We start from the raw sequence: 16,485 nt of genomic DNA on the forward strand, positions 1-16,485 counted from the left end.
AGGAAAAGCAGGTGACTCCCACTGAGTTTTTTACTACAGCCTCTGTTGGGACCAAACAAGAGCATGGTCCTAAAGACAGGGAAACCGAGACGTGGGCACTGATAAGTCAGGCCTTAATTCAGGGTAGCTGGACAGGGCTCTAGCAGGCCCAGGAGGCCAGGTGGTCAAGGGTGTGAAGGCAAAAGTCCGGGGCAGGGGACTTGGGCGAAGGGGCGGGAGGCCGGAAGCAGGGCGCGCCGCATCCACGCAGACGGACTTGGAAGAGCTGTTCCAAGAGGCGCACCACCGAAGATGCTGAGTCACGGTGTGCCGCGAGGGCCGGGTGCGGGCTCCCAAGGACTGGCACACTCTACACAGGGGAGGCGAGCGCCAACCGACGCGCAGGAAGACGCGCTCACGCACAGGGACTGCTGGAGGAGGGGCGCGCTCGCGTCTCCGTGTGGGATGGCACGTCCGGGATGGGCGGGGTGAGCTCGTGTGCGCATGTGCCCGCACAGGGTAGGGAGCCTAGAAAGGCAAGTGAACTGACGAACGTTTCTCTCCGCACGTCTGGGATGGATGTAGTGCGCGCGTGTGCGCATGCTCCGGTTATGGGCGGATGTGCGTATGTGCATGTGGGTGGGATAATGCCCCGCTCTGTAACGCTGGCCACGGGTTTTCTCTTTCCGCAGCGTTGTCTTCAGGTTTTCTCTAGGAACCCGCTGCAAAGGCTTTCAAAAACATTTCCCCACCATATATAGGTGTGATGTCCATGAGAATAGAAAATACTAAACTTATTAGATCGGCCTTCATAATCCGATTCTCAGCTCCCAGCGTTAGTCCCTCCTCGCAGTTCTGATGACCACGCAGTGTACTTCTCCACACCCCTTTTGTATTAGAATTAGCAAATTCTGGGTTTGGCGGTGGTCCCAGGCACTATTCCGTACCCTGGTGATGTGGACGTGTACCAGACTTTCTAGTGGGAGGAACAAATGCAAACACACTAATGCCAGGACAGCGCTAAGTGCTATGAGGAGGGGAAAAAAGCCACGTTGGAAGATTGGCAGTGGTCTGAGAAAACTGTTGGAGCCTTACCCTGTTCAGAACAACAGGGAGTCCTGGGGAGGAAGGACAGATGTGTGCACAGGAAAGCGTGGAGGCTGTAGAGGAAGAGGCAGGGGCTGGGTGGACCTGGTTGGTAAGTGTGCTTTAAGATACACGTAAAGGACTTGCTGAGAGTAAGGGAAGGAGGAATCAAGAATGTTTTTCTTTTTGGCCTGAGCACCTGAGTGCATGGGTGGTAGTTCTCTTTTTTAACAAGAATGGAAAAGATGGGGTTGTCTCCCCTAAAAAGATTTTGAGTTTCAAGTGCAGGAGCTATATTTTCTTTGCAGTCCTGGCTTCTACCAAGGACCCGTCCCTAGGAATTGAGCAGAAACTCTTGAAAAAACAGTCTTAACTTAGGCCCACATCTCTTAACACATCACATTTTTTTAAAATATGTTTTTTAGTTGTAGATGGACACAATATCTTCATTTTATTTATTTTTATGTGGTGCTGAGGATGGATCCCAGTGGCTCACACGTGCTAGGCAAGCACTCTACCACTGAACTACAACCGCAGCTCACAAGTCATATTCAGTCCCCTCTCTGACACATAGCCAGCCTATCTTTGTGAAACTCTTAAGGCCAGCTGCATGTGACCTCCAGGTGCCTGTCCCCGGAGATTCCTTGGACTCCTAGGTAGATATAGTTGAGAGGCAGCTAGTCATGTTGTCCACCTACAGTCGAGGAGCTGACCATTGGCATCAGGAGGCTGCTTACAACAGTGGCTTAGCAGGACAGAGAGCAATCCTCTCACAGCCTATGGTTGGCATGTGGCAGGAGCTTCCCAGGTGGCCAATTTGTTTTATGGGGGGATACTGAGGATTGAACTCAGGGGTGCTTTACCACTGGGCTATATCCCCAGTTCATTCATATATATATATATATATATATAATTTTTTAAGTTGCTGAGGCTGGCCTTGAACATGGTATCCTCCTGCCTCTGCCTCATTGGATCTCCCCAGGCAGAAAAGGAGCGTCATAAGCCTCATTAGTACCTCAACTACCTGTATGTTTGCCTCCATTTCTCAGATGGGCCAAGGCCTCCAAGAACCCTCTAAGAGCTCAGATTTAACTTTTCTTCTACTTCCATCCATTACCTGTCTGGCACATAGGTAATAGGACTCCTCTTATATTCCCATCACTTCTGTGAACAGCACTAGATGCTTATGTACAATAGGAAAACATTTGAATAAAATATTTTTTAAAATCTCCTTGTTAACTTTTTATTACTTTTACTTATTTTCTGACCTGGGGATTGAACTCAGGGCCTTGACCATGCTAAGCATGCATTCTACCACTGAGCCCTCAAGACCATGCTAGCATTTTCTTTTTTTTTTTTTTTCCCTTTTGGTACTGGGGATTGAACTCAGGGGTGCTTTGCCACTGAGCTATACCCAGCTGTAACCACTGCACCCCTCCACACACACTTTTTTTTTTTTTTTAACTTTTTTTGAGATAGTCTCACCAAGTTGCCAAGGTTGGCCTCCAATTTAACAATCCTTCTGTCCCAGCCTTCTGAGTCACTGGGATTACAGGCATGCACTATTGTGCCTGGCCCTGCTAGCATGTGTATGTGTGTGTGTGTGTGTTTATATTTTGTTGTAGTGGGACACAATACCTTTATTTTATCTATTTTTATGTGGTGCTGAGGATCAAACCCAGGGCCCTGCACATGGTAGCCAAGCGCTCCACTGCTGAGCCACAACCTCAGCCCCCTGCTAGCATTTTAGTAAGAATTCAGTGTATTCTTCATTACACTCATGAAACATGGATGTTGCTAAGCAACCTTGTCTTGAAGTAAATTTGGAAGGCTCTGGTACTTGGTCCCTATGTTCAACTTCAGGGCATCTCACAGTGGTACTTACCCTTGGTGGTTATATATTAATACTGACATTACTCAATTTTCCTAAATTCATGAAAATAATTCAATGAAGTGCTGCTTTCTCCAAGTAAAACTGAATTGAAATTCCCCTATAACCCTCCATCCACTCATGGTTCTCATCATCATACAGTCTTCCTTCTGCTTGGCAGGACAGCACCATCCAATGAAACAGGTCCTTTTTTAACCCTGTGAGGCAAGGTCTCTTGGCACAGATGGGGTTCCTGGAGTGGGGCGGAGGGGTGGAATAAGTCCTCATCCTTGGAAAGACTGGCTGAGAAAATACTATCACCCACACTTGGTGGGATGTGGGTGTTAGCAGACCCCAACCCTGAGAGCACCTGCATCCTTCCAAAAGACAGTCTCCTTTACCCCTATATTGGATGCACCTGAGAGGCCTAAACCATCTATGGCCTTAGGGAAGCCAACAAGAGGTTGGTTGTTTTTCCTGCTCATCCATGCCAACTCATCCTGATTCTGTAAGTGGTCTTCCCCCTTGAAAAAGTCTCAGAATCTGAGAAGAGGCTGACCTAAAAACCAACTGTGGGCAGCGTGAGTCAAGCAATGCATCTAACATGGTGTCTGTTGCAGTTCATTTTTAAATAAAGATTCAGAATACTATTAAATGTATATTTTTAATAAAGCCAATAGTTACTTTACTTATAGGAGCTTTTAAAAGTAAGATACAAAATGTAGAGTTCCAGTTTGGAAGCATTGTAACTATTCACACAATGTCCTGCTGATGCCGGAGCAAGGCAGCCACGCCCGGCCATGCAAAGGACACATGCACGCACATATGCACGCACACGCACACACACACTCTCTCTCTCTCTCTCTCTCTCTCTCTCTCTCACACACACACACACATACGCGCGCGCTTTGGCAAGACCCCTCTGCCAAGCGCAGCACCTGGAATTACCAGTGTTCAGAGCAAGGTGGTGCTGGGCACACAGCACCTACATGGAAACTACACAAACAGCTTCACACAGTCACAGCCCATGGAGATGCAATTACAAAATATCTTTCATAATAGGAAAGAAGAAAAAAATTGGAAAGTGACAGTTTAACAATGTCACCTGCGCTGGGGCATTGAGAATTGACCTCTGTCCAGGGTGAGGTCTTTGGGGAGGCACTATTAAAACAAGAGTACTTTAGTATAATAGAACTTGAAATACAGGGCACTGTGGACACATTACTGAAGGAAATAGAAAACTATCTTACAAGTAAAACAGTCACAAAGAACTTCCAACAGATTAGTGTGCACACTGTGACAGTTAACACAGACGAGAGCCACGCAGGATTGATGCAAAGCATGTGCCTGAAAAACTCTATGTACAAAATAGTTATCTGTAAACATGGTGAGGTGAATATTCAGAACCCATGGTGAAAGGATCATTAAGTACAGGCAGCAATGGCATCCCCACACAGCACAAAAGACAACACCCAAGGCCTGGAAACAGCCTGACAACACAGTACTAAAAATTCAGGTGACTGAGCTCAGACACCCTAAGGGTCCTCTAAAATGTGTATGTGTGTAAGTGGGTGTGGGTGTGTGGTGTGTGTGTACACAGATATTTATCCTTTTTGGTATTTTTAAATAGAAATTTACTTATATCTGTAGAAAAATGAGAACATAAATGTGTTATTACAATCTTTGCTGGAAAAGCTTATATGGAGTTAGAAAGAATAAACCATTTATTAGTAGTTAACATATATTAAAATGGTTTAATGACTTAAGAAAATATAAAAAAAATATTAATACTGTCAAACTTTCATACCAGAAAATATCATGGATTTTTCTCAATTAGACTTTTTCAAAGATGAAATATGAAAAATTTAAATAAGTTTTATATAAAGAACTTTCTGCAACCTCAATTAATTTACAGTGGGATATGTCTATTCTATATAGATATATTTATTATTATTTCTCAATTTAAGCACCATTCAATTCTTCTGGATCCATTCTGGCTGGAAAATATCCTAATTCCACAGGATGTTATCTTTTTAATGGCACATGTTAACCGAAAATGAGGTGGATTTTCTTTTTTAAAAGAAAAGACTTTAATTCTTATCTACATCTTAACTGGTTTGTCTTTTGAACCAGCTCACAAATGTTACTGCAGTTTCTAGTGCAGGTGTCTCTGTGCAGCCCTTTGACCACACTGCCCCACTTTGAGGACCCTTCATGCCTCCAGCCATGTGTGGAAGGATCTGAGGACAGCAGGTGAAGCCTTACTTTGCACACACCAGCAGCCTGCTGGCTCATCCTCATGCACTGTCAGGAATATACTTCTGACATCAGCTATATAATCCTGCTTTTGTAAATCTGGCAAAGGCTGTATTCCTGGATGTTTCTGGGTAAAAGGGGCAGCTCACCCACAGAAAACCCAGGTGATTGCTTCTGATCATAAATATTCTGTTTTCCCATTTTTGTGCTTAAATAAAGATAGTGTTGAGCAAACCTCCAGCCGTTCTGTTATCTTAATATGTTCAATGCACTTTAGACAGGAGATGTTTTAACTAAAAATCTACATGAAAATAGCTATGAAATCAGTGATGGGTGTGGTCACCACTCAATGTGTTAAGGAGGAATAAGAGGGTTTCATAAGAATGGTCAGTTTTGCTCTTCGCCTTTAGACCGGATGTCTTCCTAACATATAGCAGGATTAATAACCTCAGAACTATGTTTCTCAAAGTGTGGCCTCTGGCCACCTGCATCATAATCACTCCAGGTGCTTATTAAGCATGCGGATTATCCAGCAACCCCCTGAGTGTGATCTATCTCCAGCTGGCTCTCCAGGGGTCTGCTGCCTTCAGAAACCAGGCTTTAAAGGTTTGGAGCTGCCAATCACCCCTGTTCCCAAGGAAACCTCCTGGGATGGGGTGCACTGGTCCTCTGAGGGGCTGGTATGAGCTAGTCAGCCCTGGGGTGGGAATACTGACCCCAACAGCTCTGGGTGGGCAGGAAGAATGGCCCTGGGTCAGTACTGAGGCAAGTAGGCTGGCCTGCGTTCAGCCTTCCCAGGGAAGGCCTTAAAGCCCTTGGGTGCTGCCTTGTGTGCTGGTGGGGGTGGGGTCTGCACATAAGAGAAGGAGGCAGCACTGCAGTCGCTGGTTGCAGCCCACACAGGAGATTGCAGCATCTGCATGGTGTCGTTCCACTGGTTGCCGGGACTGGCGACTGCATAGAGTGGTGCACTCGGGCTGGGCAGTGTGCTGGGCAGTGGGGAAGGGTGTTGCCAGGGTGCTTTGGGAGGCCACGTTTTGGTTTTGTTATCCTGAGGGACAGAAGAGGGTTCTTAGTGGCACTTTTGGTGGTTCACCACCTTTTCCCACCTTCCCAGATCTCTGGCTCTTCTTTCTACCTAGGAGCAGGGTGAAAGCCCTAGCCCACCCCACAGCCCTGTCAAATGGAACTTCTTACAATGATAGCAATGCTCTATGCCTGCACCATCCAATAATAGTAGCCACTTGCCATCATATATGGCTAGTACATCTGTGGAACCGAATTATTTATTTATTTTTGCAGTGCTGGGGTTTAAACTCAGGGGTCTCATGCATGCTAGGTTATCTAGCACTCTACCATTGAGCTACATCCCCAGTTCTTGATTTATAATTAATTTAAATATAAACGGCCACATGTGGCAAGTAATGGATATCACATCTCTAGAGCTTCTTCTATATGTGGCTCTGAGTCAGCTGAGATGGCTAACTATTTAGACAAACTCATGAAAAAAAGAGATTCACCACAAAGAAGACTGTGACTTTGAGGCCTTAAAACAGAAGCTGTGGAATCTTGCCCATGGCCTTAATCATAAGCCAGCCCATAATACCTGGTTCATGTCCTCCACTGTAGTTAGGAGAGGTGGTGAGGGTAGCATGCTGGTCTCCTGCTCTCCACTGCTGTGTTTCCTGAAAGAACCAAGAGCCTAGAGCAGTGATTGCCTGGCTTTCTATCCAGCTTAATTCTAGGGGTCATCCCAGCTGCACAGCTCTGGTCTCTAGGCCCTGGTTCCAGGTGAGAAGGGCTTGGGTCCATTGAGTTCAGGGGCAGAAAGAGCTCAGCACTAAATTGTGTATGCCTACAAAGCCAGCACAGGGTAGGGAAGGCATAAAGATGGGCACTGGCTTTCTTCAGCTACTCTGAGTCCACCAGCTCTGACTTTTTGTTAATTTTTTCAATAATTTACCATGCACTGGGGATGTATGGAACTTAAAAACAAAATTCATTAGTTTTAACAACACTGAATGAAAAAGACAAGATGTATCAGGATCAGAGCTGGTGCTCCTGCAGGCAAACAGAGTCTCTGCAGAGCTGGTGACAGAGGTAACTTTTTAGATGTCTGATCAGCCACAGGTCTAGAACAGAATCTTAAACTCCAGCTTGGGCTCAAACCCACTCCTCCAGCATTTCTCCCACCCCAGTTCACAGTACTCCCTCTACATAGCAGCTCAGGCCCGGAACTTTCTATCATCCTGATTCTGCTTTCACATACACCTCACTGCCGATGCCCCACCAGTTGCTCCCTCACTTTGGTAAGCCCTCTGCTCTCTGCTCATCTGACATCTCCCTAGTTGCCCTTCTGAAAACAGAAAATTCACCTGTTCCCTGTGTTCTATCCTCATCACTTGCTTTATTTTTCTTCATAATACCTAAACTAACCTGACATTTTTTAGAATCTACCTTTTCTAATGAGAATATAATTATTTCCATGAGGAAGAGGGCTTTTTTTTTTTTTTGCTACCATATCACCTAATATGCTACAGCTGCTACCGAAAGAAACTAAGAATGAATAGTCAAGCGCGGTGGCTCAAGCCTGTAATCCCAGCAGCTTAGGAAACTGAGGCAGGAAGATCTCGAGTTCAAACCTGCCTCAGCAACTTAGCAAGGTTCTAAGCAACTTGGTGAGGAGAACCTGTGTTTAAATAAAATACAAAAAAGGGCTAGGATGCGGCACAGTAGTTAAGTGCCTTGGGTTCAATCCCCAGTACCAAAAGAACAAATGTAACTCCTCTTTTTTTTTTTTTTTTTTTTCAGTTCTAGGGATCAAAACAATGGTGTCCTACCTCCTAGGCAAGCACTCTACCACTGAACTGCAACCCTATCCCTTTAAAAAATATTTTTAAAAACAAATTTTGAAATAGGATATCACTAAATTGCCCAGGCTGGCCTCAAACTTGCCGTTGTACCTGGCTCTGAAGGCACTCTTTAGAGGCCTTACAACAGATGGTGTTGGAAAAGCCCTTCTACCTTTCTCATACAGCAGGCTGGCAGTTAATAACGGGCTTCCTGAATTTTCTAGAGGAATGAGCTGTGGGTCACACTCATATGCCCTTCTCTACACTCCTTGATTTAGAAATCTCTTCATACCTTCTCTGCTTGACAGCAGCAACCAGGTCAGGTCCTGAAAACATGGAGAACAAGCTGTCCCCATTGGCTGAAGACGTCTCATCACTGGAGCTGGCTGAGTCTCCCTGAGCACCTGACCAGCCGCTGTGCAGGCCGTCCCTGAAAGCCAAAGAGAAAAGCTGGTCCCTGGCCTCCGACAGTCAGCCTGGACACTAGATGGACAGCTCTTGAGTTTAACTGCCTCCCTCCACTCAGGCCCTAAAAGAGCAGTCCTTAACCTGTACTCATCTCAACCAAACAGTGCTCTCTTGTCTCTCCGATCTAAAAACTTGCAGTTTCTTTCTCTCCCTTAAATGTTTTTTGTTTTTGTTGTTGTTGTTTGTTTTGTGTGTATGTGTGTTTGTGTGTATTAAGTTATATATGTTTTATTTTTTTTATCACTTCCTTTTATTCTTTCCAGAAGCCTGTGGTTTGTGTATGAAATTTAGAGAAATCAAAAGTTGAGATGGTCTTTTCCCATTCATATTAACCAGGTAAGCAATATGAGATGTGAAAAATTCCCATTTTTTTCCTAAAATTTTTAAAATACTTTTTTAGTTATAGTTATTTATTTTTATGTGGTGCTGAGGATTGAACCCAGGAACTCAAATGTGCTAGGAGAGCACTCTACTGCCGAGTCACAACCCCAGCCCCCCATTTTTTAAAAAAATTTTTAGTTGTAGTTGGACACAATACCTTTATTTTGTTTATTTTTATGTGGTGCTGAAGATTGAACCCAGGGCCTCACACTTGCCATGCAAACACTCTACCGCTGAGCCACAACCATAGCCCCCCCTTGTGTTTTTTTTATATAAATCAATAATTCCCTTAAAAATCTGAATCATATACCATACATTTGCTAGGTTTTTGTTTGTTTGTTTGTTTGTTTGTTTTTTGGTGGGGAGAGCTTGGGATTGAGTTTAGGACCCTGCACTAGGCCTGGTGCTCTATCACTGAGCTGTGTCCCCAGCCCTGACTTAACATGCTAGGCAAGCACTCTCCCACTGAGCCACAACCCCAGCCCAGCCTTTTTGTGTGTGTGTGTGTGTGTGTGTGTGTGTGTGTAGCTGGGGATTGAACACAGGGCCTTGTGTGTGCAAGGCAAACACTGTACCAAATGAGCTATATCCCCAGCCCCATGCCTTTGTTTTTTGTAGGCTATAATGATAGTACTTAATAACTTACACGGGTTTTACAGCCATGCACATTTAACATGGGCTTTATGTTGAAATGAGTATAAAGACCATGTTGCTGGGTGCAGTGGTGCATGCCTGTAATTCCAGTGACTCAGGAAGCCAAGACTCGAGAATCTCAAGTTCAAAGCCAGTATCAGCAAAAAGTGAAGTGGGAAGTAACTCAGTAAGACACTAAGCAACCTAGTGAAACCCTGTCTCTAAATAAAATACAAAATAGGGCTGGGGATGTGGCTTAGTGACCCTTGTGTTCAATTCCCAGTACCAAAAAAAAAAAAAAAAGAAAAGAAAAGAAAGAAGAGAGAAGACCATGTTAAACATATAAACACTTTATAAATGCTATCATATAAAATTCTTCTCTTGGGTGAAAGAGTCTGTGGTAAACCATACACTTATGCTAATAGTGTGTTTACAGGGACACATCATACCAGCTGGCATCTTATAGTCAGTCACAAAAACTCTGATTCCCTGAAGACTTCATTATATCATTCTCATATGGAGGTTGGATTTCAATTGCCTAATATGAATGCACAAAGGCCAATGAGTCTCCCTTCTCACAAAAACAATCTGGGACACCGAGATCTCAAACTCAACTTCCTGGCTGTACCCAGTACTCACCCTTCTGTAAAGAATTCTGGAAAAGGCCAGGTCCGATGGGCATCATCCATGGGTGGCCAGTTGCCCCGGGGGTTGCCAGGACGACGACCATGCTGGGCTTGCCGCTTCTGCTGCATTGCCTGGCTCACTCCTGCCACATAGCGTGCAAACTCTGGGTCTGAGCCCACTGTTTTGAGATAAGGAAAAAACAGGATTTAAGGCATCTTAACTGGCATCTTGTTTCATCCCCAACATTTGAGAATGTGCTGGTCACATGAAAAGTGGTGAGACACTGCCAGGCTCATCATGCCCCAGATAGTTGGTTGTAGACTATGGATATTTACCTGCAAGGTAAGGTGGGACTTTTAGCATATAGGTCTGGAGTTGGGGTACGTTTGTGCAGGGGACTGTAAGGAAGGGTTATGCCTAGGTGAGGCAGGCTGAATGTGAAAGGAAGGAAGACAGAAAAAAGGTTTAATTTATCCTTTTAAGAAAAATACTAGTTACTTTTAAAATTTCCAATGTCCTGGTGCTATGTACCTAGAGTACCTAATAATTTAGAAAATCAGATGATGACTTTGGTCAACTAAATAGCCAAAAGTTATCAAAGTGCCAGGGTCAGACAGATAGAGATTATATGCCATTCCCACTTGAGCCAAACTACGATCCAGTATTTTCCTGGATATTAGATAACAGACTTGCTCATTCAGTTTGAAGATGACAAGAGTGGGAAGTAATAAGATATTTCAGGATGCAATAAGAAGCGAGGCCCTGGGTTCGAGCCTCAGCACAGCAAATAAATATAAATAAATAAATAGGATTACAGGTGTGCGCCACCACACCCAGCCAGTTATTACTCTGGATACATTGCTAGATTTTCTTGTATCTATCCATATTCATAAGTAAGATAGATGCACTATAGTACTTTGTTGTTGTTGTTTTTGCTTTTTCAGTACTGGGGATTGAACTCAAGTGCACTCACTCTACCACAGAGCTACATCCTCAAGTTTTTTGTTGTCTTTTTGTTTTAAAGATGATCTAAGTTTTATTCCAAGAAACTAAACAACTTAACCTAGCAGCCCAAGTAAACACATTGCTGATCTCCAAGGTTTCAAAATTCAGTACCTAGCACTTTTGGTATGTGCACTTTTTACTACCATTCTTTTTTTTTTTTAAATATTATTTTTCTTTCTTTCTTTCTTTTCTTTTTTTGAGAAAGGGTCTCACCAAGTTGCCCAGGCTGGCCTTGAACTTGTGATCCTCCTGCCTCAGCCTCTAGATTCTTTGGAATTATAGGTGTGCACCACCATGTTGGCTTAATCTTTCAAAGTACTTTTAATTTCTCCCTTATCTGTATTTCTAGCTCTTTTCTCTTTCCTCAAAACTTTATTTTACTGGACTTCCAAAGATCCTTTAGATTTATTTTCAATTTCTACTATCTTTTTCTTTTTAATTTACTTTTTTTTTTTTTTTGGAGGGGGGAGGATGCTGGGGATTGAACCCAGGGCCTTTTGCATGTGAGGCAAACACTCTACCAACTAAGCTATATCCCCATCCCCTAATTTGATTTTAAACTTAATTCCTCTTCCCAGTTTTGTATTTAAGTTCTTTCTCAAAAATTTTTAGATGACTCTGGTGGCATTCTCACACTGTCTACACCAGAAACTGTATTCTATGAAGCAGGAAAGTGTTCTACCACCTTAAAATATTTTTTCCCCTGGTGATGCTAGGGATGGAACCCAGGGCCTGATGCATGTTCAGCAAGTGCTCTACCTCTGAGCTACATTCCCAGCCCTCTACCACCTTAAACAAGGCCCTAGAGTTGGGTAAAAAGAAGCATGAGAATATGTTGTATAGTCAGGAAAAGAGTGCACCACAAAGAGCTGTCTGCACTGACTTTCAAGTCAGATTGGAGCCACTTGAAATATGGGACTATGAGCCATTCAAGCAATTTCTCTCTCTCTCTTTTTAGTTATAGATGGATACAGCATATTTATTTGTTTGTTTGTTTGTTTATTTTATGTATTGCTGAGAATCGAACCCAGTTCCTTACACATGCTAGGCAAGTGCTCTACCACTGGGCCACAACCCCAGCCCCTCAAGTAACTTCTCTTAACCTCAGTTCTGTCCTCTATAATGTAAAAAATAGTTGCACTTTCCTTCTCAGCCTCTTCCTCATTACTGCTTTCCACTCTTGCAGGATCTATTCTGTACTTGCCTCCAGACAATGATAAAGGGTCTTAAAGGGGGATTAAGTTATTTCACTTTCATATGTAAGGCTGTAGCAGACAGGCCCAGAGAAGTTCTCAGAGATCACATTTTATGTTCAAATGAAGTGAGAAGGAAGCAAGCCTCACATACCTGCAGGATCAAAAGGCAGAATCTCTCCCAACATTCCAAAGACTCCATCATTTTGGTCACGGTTTGGCCAGGTGTTATTTCTAGGTCCCTGTGGTTTTTGTCCCAAAACCTCTGACATCACATTATCCATGTAGCTGCTCACTAGGCCCAAGCTGTACAAATCAGAACTGAGATCAGATATGCCAGGCCACTGACCAAGAGGAGACAGATTTGCTCCAACAGGCTGTGCTGGCTGCTGGGATGAGCTATGTACCCATTTCCCAGGTGCCCGAGGCTGGGGTGGAGGCTGCTGTGGTCCAATGGGTTGAAGCAGGTGTTGGTAGTACTGGACCTGGGGCTGTTGTTGCTTTGGGGACTGCTGCTGAGATGCCAAACCTGGCTGGGATGTCAGACTTGCGTGTGCCCCAGCCTGTGGTGGCCGTGATGAAGGGGGCGCCGGCAATGATGGCTGCTGTGGATGCATGGCTCCTGCCTTCTGCTCAGTCACCATGGCTGTTGCAGCAGAATTACGCCTTGTCACCAATGGGGAACCCTGATGCGACTGGCCCATGTTAAAGCCTGAGAGAAAGTCTATCACCTCCTGCATTTCCTGATCAGTTGGTAAGTTCATACCCTTGTCATCCTTGCCATCATCCCCAGGCAGGAAGTTCTCACGCCTCTCTAGAAGAAAACCATTGGCCATTGGATTACTGGAATTCTGAGCTGACTGTGAAGAGTCTGTAGTCCTAGGAAAATTACCAATGTTCAAAATGCTTTGTAACCGTGTGTCAATGTTACCAGGCATTTTGGCCTTCTCTTCCGAACACCCAGCTATGAAGACATTTTTGGAAGGGGTACTTGGGATGGAATAATTTGTGCTGCCACTAGAGCTGGTACATGAAACTTTCTTGGTGAACCTGGATGTCAGTTTGGAGAATGTCTTCTGCAGGCCACCTGAAGACTTGTTTCCATTTCCAGAAGGCAGGTCAGCCTGGTTCCCAAAATCACAAATTTCCCTTTGAAGTTGTATCTGTATGCAGGGTAAAGCTTGTTCCCTATTTAAATGGGGGTAGGGGAGAGGGGTTGAGACAAATATACAAACTGGTTAATGAGATGGATGAAATGGACCTCTCTTTTTTTTTTTTGACAGAACTGGGGACTTGCACACGCTGGGCAAGCCCTCTACCACTGAGCTACAACTCTAGTCCTAAATGGACCTCTTTGCATTTAAGAAAAACTGGTTTCTAAGCATAAGTGAGGCCCTGGATTTGATATCCAGCATTGCCAAAATAAAAAATAAAAAAAATTTTGAGAACAAAAAAGACCTCTCTGGTATCAGGTTCATTATTTTACAGATCTAAAAAAGTGAACACCCAAGGGTTTGAGTATATATATTCTATAGTGTCTAACACAGAAATGTGAAAATGAGTAACACTGAATTCTGGCTCAGGAATTTGAATGAAACTCTTTAACTGTAGCACTGGACAGCAAAGCATGCGAGAGGTAGGGATATAAGAGCAAAGGGCTAACTTTGTGCCTGCAGGATGGAGACTGAGAATGCAGAAATTCAGCAGAAGGACAATGCATAATCCTACATAGCAGGGGGTGGAGGAGAGGACTTGGGGGATACTATGATTGCTATTATCAAATGGATAGATGCTGCTTCCAAAGATTTTTGAACATTTTTTCCTGTACTAAAAGGGAACACTACAGTTAGAAAGGGCATGGGGTGGGAGCTGAGGCAGGCGATAGAGGGTGTGATCCTGGAGAAATCATTTCACTGTTCAGACCCTCTGGGTACTCATGAGTTAATAGAGAGGAGACGTGGCTAAATGTTTAAGATATCTACCACTTCTAAAACTAACAATTCACAAAAAAGATAATCTTCCAGCTGTCAGCTGCCTTCAGATATAAGTAAATATTGTGAAGATTATAAGTAAATTTTCTTAACATTTCTCTGCTCTTAGTTCACAAGAGAATATGAGTTGGGTTAAAGGTTCTCTTGATGGATTTACTCTCATGATAAAACAAATAATAAAGGCAAAGTGTTAACAAATTGGATACTCTGGGTAAAAGGCAAAGAGCAATTCTTGCAACTTTTCCACAACTTTTTGAGTATTAGAGATTGAACTCAGGACCTTGCACATACTAGGCAAATGCTCTGCTACTGAGCTACATCCCCAGTCCAATATAGAGGTTTGAACTTATTCCAAGATAAATATTACCCAAAAGTTCTCTTTCTTGCCTATTTACCCATATACTATCAGTGACATGAACACACATGAAACTGTACACAGTCACACTGTCAGTGGGTATGGACCCAACACAAACCACTTGCACAGCCAATTCAAGCGACTGCTGCAGACACCAACCTCCCAGCCCTCCAGCGGTTTATGTCCAACACAGCTGTGTAAAGCACATCCACCAGACCCAGGGTCTTCTCAGGATCGAGGCTTCTCTGCAGCAGAGACATGGTAGCAGGGTCTTCTTTCAGGCACCTAGGCATAAACCAGGCTGCATTAGTCTTAGCTGCACTTTTCTGCAAAGGTGTTTCAAGAAAGCCTCAAGGAAAAGGCTATATCTTTTATGCCCTTTTGGCATCCAGTGAAAAATCAATAATTATAAGAATAATGAGAGAACAACTAGGCTTACATTAGAACTTACTGCTCTGCACAAGGGGGAAGAATCAATAGCACCTGGGATCTTGTGATATAATAAGAAATAAAGATGCTCCTTGACTTATGATGGGGTTACATCCCGATAAACTCATTTTGAGATGAAAACATTGTAGGTCAAATATGCATTTAATACACATTTAATATAAAGAACATCGTAGATTGGCTTAGTCTAGTGTATCTTAAATATGTTGAGAACACCTACATTAGCTTCCAACCAAACAAAAACATCTACCACAAGCCTGTTTTATAATAAAATAGTAACCATCCATGTCATTTACTGAATACTGTGCTGAAAGTGAAAAACAAAATAGAATGGTTGTATGGGTACACTTTCACACCATCATAAAGTTGAAAAAATCCTTAAGTTGAACAAATAAGTTGGAGACCATCCGCCTATATTTGGTCTCCACCTCCAGTTTCTGGCAGAGAACTCCTAAAATTTTTGTCACTTTCTGATTGGGGTGCTAGGAGCAGCTTTTATTCTGGAGTCTGGTCTCTGACATTGGTCCCTGACACAGATATCCTAAATCCCTTAGAATTTCCAGGGTGACAAGATGTCTTCTATTCTAGTGAGGACACTTTCCCTGATCCCATAGGTACTGGGGATGGAACCTAGGGGCACTCTACCTCTGAGCTACATCCCCAGCCTATTTGTTTGTTTATTTATTCATTCATTTATTTATATATACTGGGGATTGAATTCACGGACACTTAACCACTGAGTCATATCCCCAGCCATTTTTTGTATTTTATTTAGAGATAGGGTCCCACAGAGTTGCTGCTGGGATTGTAGGTATGTGCCACTGTGCCTGGCTTTGATTTTATTTTTGAGACAGGGTCTTAATAAGCTGCCCCAGATGGCATTGACCTTCTGATCCTCCTGCCTCAGCTTCCTGATGAACTGGGATTTCAGGTGTGTGTCACTATGCCTGGCTATGATATCACTTTTGGTGGGCTCCTGGATAGCTTCAGGTGGGGACTGGTCACTAGAAAGATCAAGTCACGATGAGAAGGTTGTGACTTCTGTCCTCTATCTTGGGAGACAGGAGAGGGAGAGCTCTGGACTGAGTTAGTAATCAATCATTCCTATATGATAAAGCCACCCAAAACTCCTAAACTATATGTTTGGAGAGCTTCCATGTTGGTGAATACATCCAGATGCTAGGAGGAGGACACAGTTGGATACGGCCTGGAGGCTCTGCATCCCTTCCTCTATATATTGCTCAATAGATCTCTGAACATCTGGCTATTCATCTGTACTGTTGTAATATCCTTTATAATAAACCAATAAATGTAACCCCAACTTGTAATAGGCTTACACTTG

The 16,485-nt window shown here is 43.6% G+C and overlaps 1 protein-coding gene and 1 non-coding gene across 6 annotated transcripts in view; both read right to left on the minus strand.

Moving 5' to 3' along the window:
- Positions 1-3,580: 3,580 nt before the first annotated feature.
- Positions 3,581-16,485, minus strand: part of Garre1 (granule associated Rac and RHOG effector 1) — an 89,253-nt gene continuing 76,348 nt past the window's right edge. For all 5 annotated transcript variants that reach the window (XM_046448152.2, XM_058580434.1, XM_046448154.2 and 2 more), the window contains 6 exons: positions 14,856-14,981; positions 12,505-13,538; positions 10,165-10,330; positions 8,336-8,473; positions 6,798-6,876; positions 3,581-6,242 (listed from right to left, as the gene is read on the minus strand). In XM_046448152.2, coding sequence (XP_046304108.1) covers positions 5,946-6,242; positions 6,798-6,876; positions 8,336-8,473; positions 10,165-10,330; positions 12,505-13,538; positions 14,856-14,981 — 1,840 coding nt within the window. In that variant the 3' untranslated portion in view covers positions 3,581-5,945. The remainder of the gene's footprint in view (positions 6,243-6,797; positions 6,877-8,335; positions 8,474-10,164; positions 10,331-12,504; positions 13,539-14,855; positions 14,982-16,485) is intronic.
- Trnav-cac (transfer RNA valine (anticodon CAC)) lies at positions 11,624-11,696 on the minus strand. Its single transcript has one exon. It is a non-coding gene; the product is annotated as a tRNA-Val (tRNA).

The sequence above is a fragment of the Marmota monax genome, unplaced genomic scaffold, assembly GCF_021218885.2.
Source record: "Marmota monax isolate L192 unplaced genomic scaffold, Marmota_monax_Labrador192_F-V1.1 WCK01_AAM20220418_F8-fsc00101, whole genome shotgun sequence".
NCBI lineage: Eukaryota > Metazoa > Chordata > Mammalia > Rodentia > Sciuridae > Marmota > Marmota monax.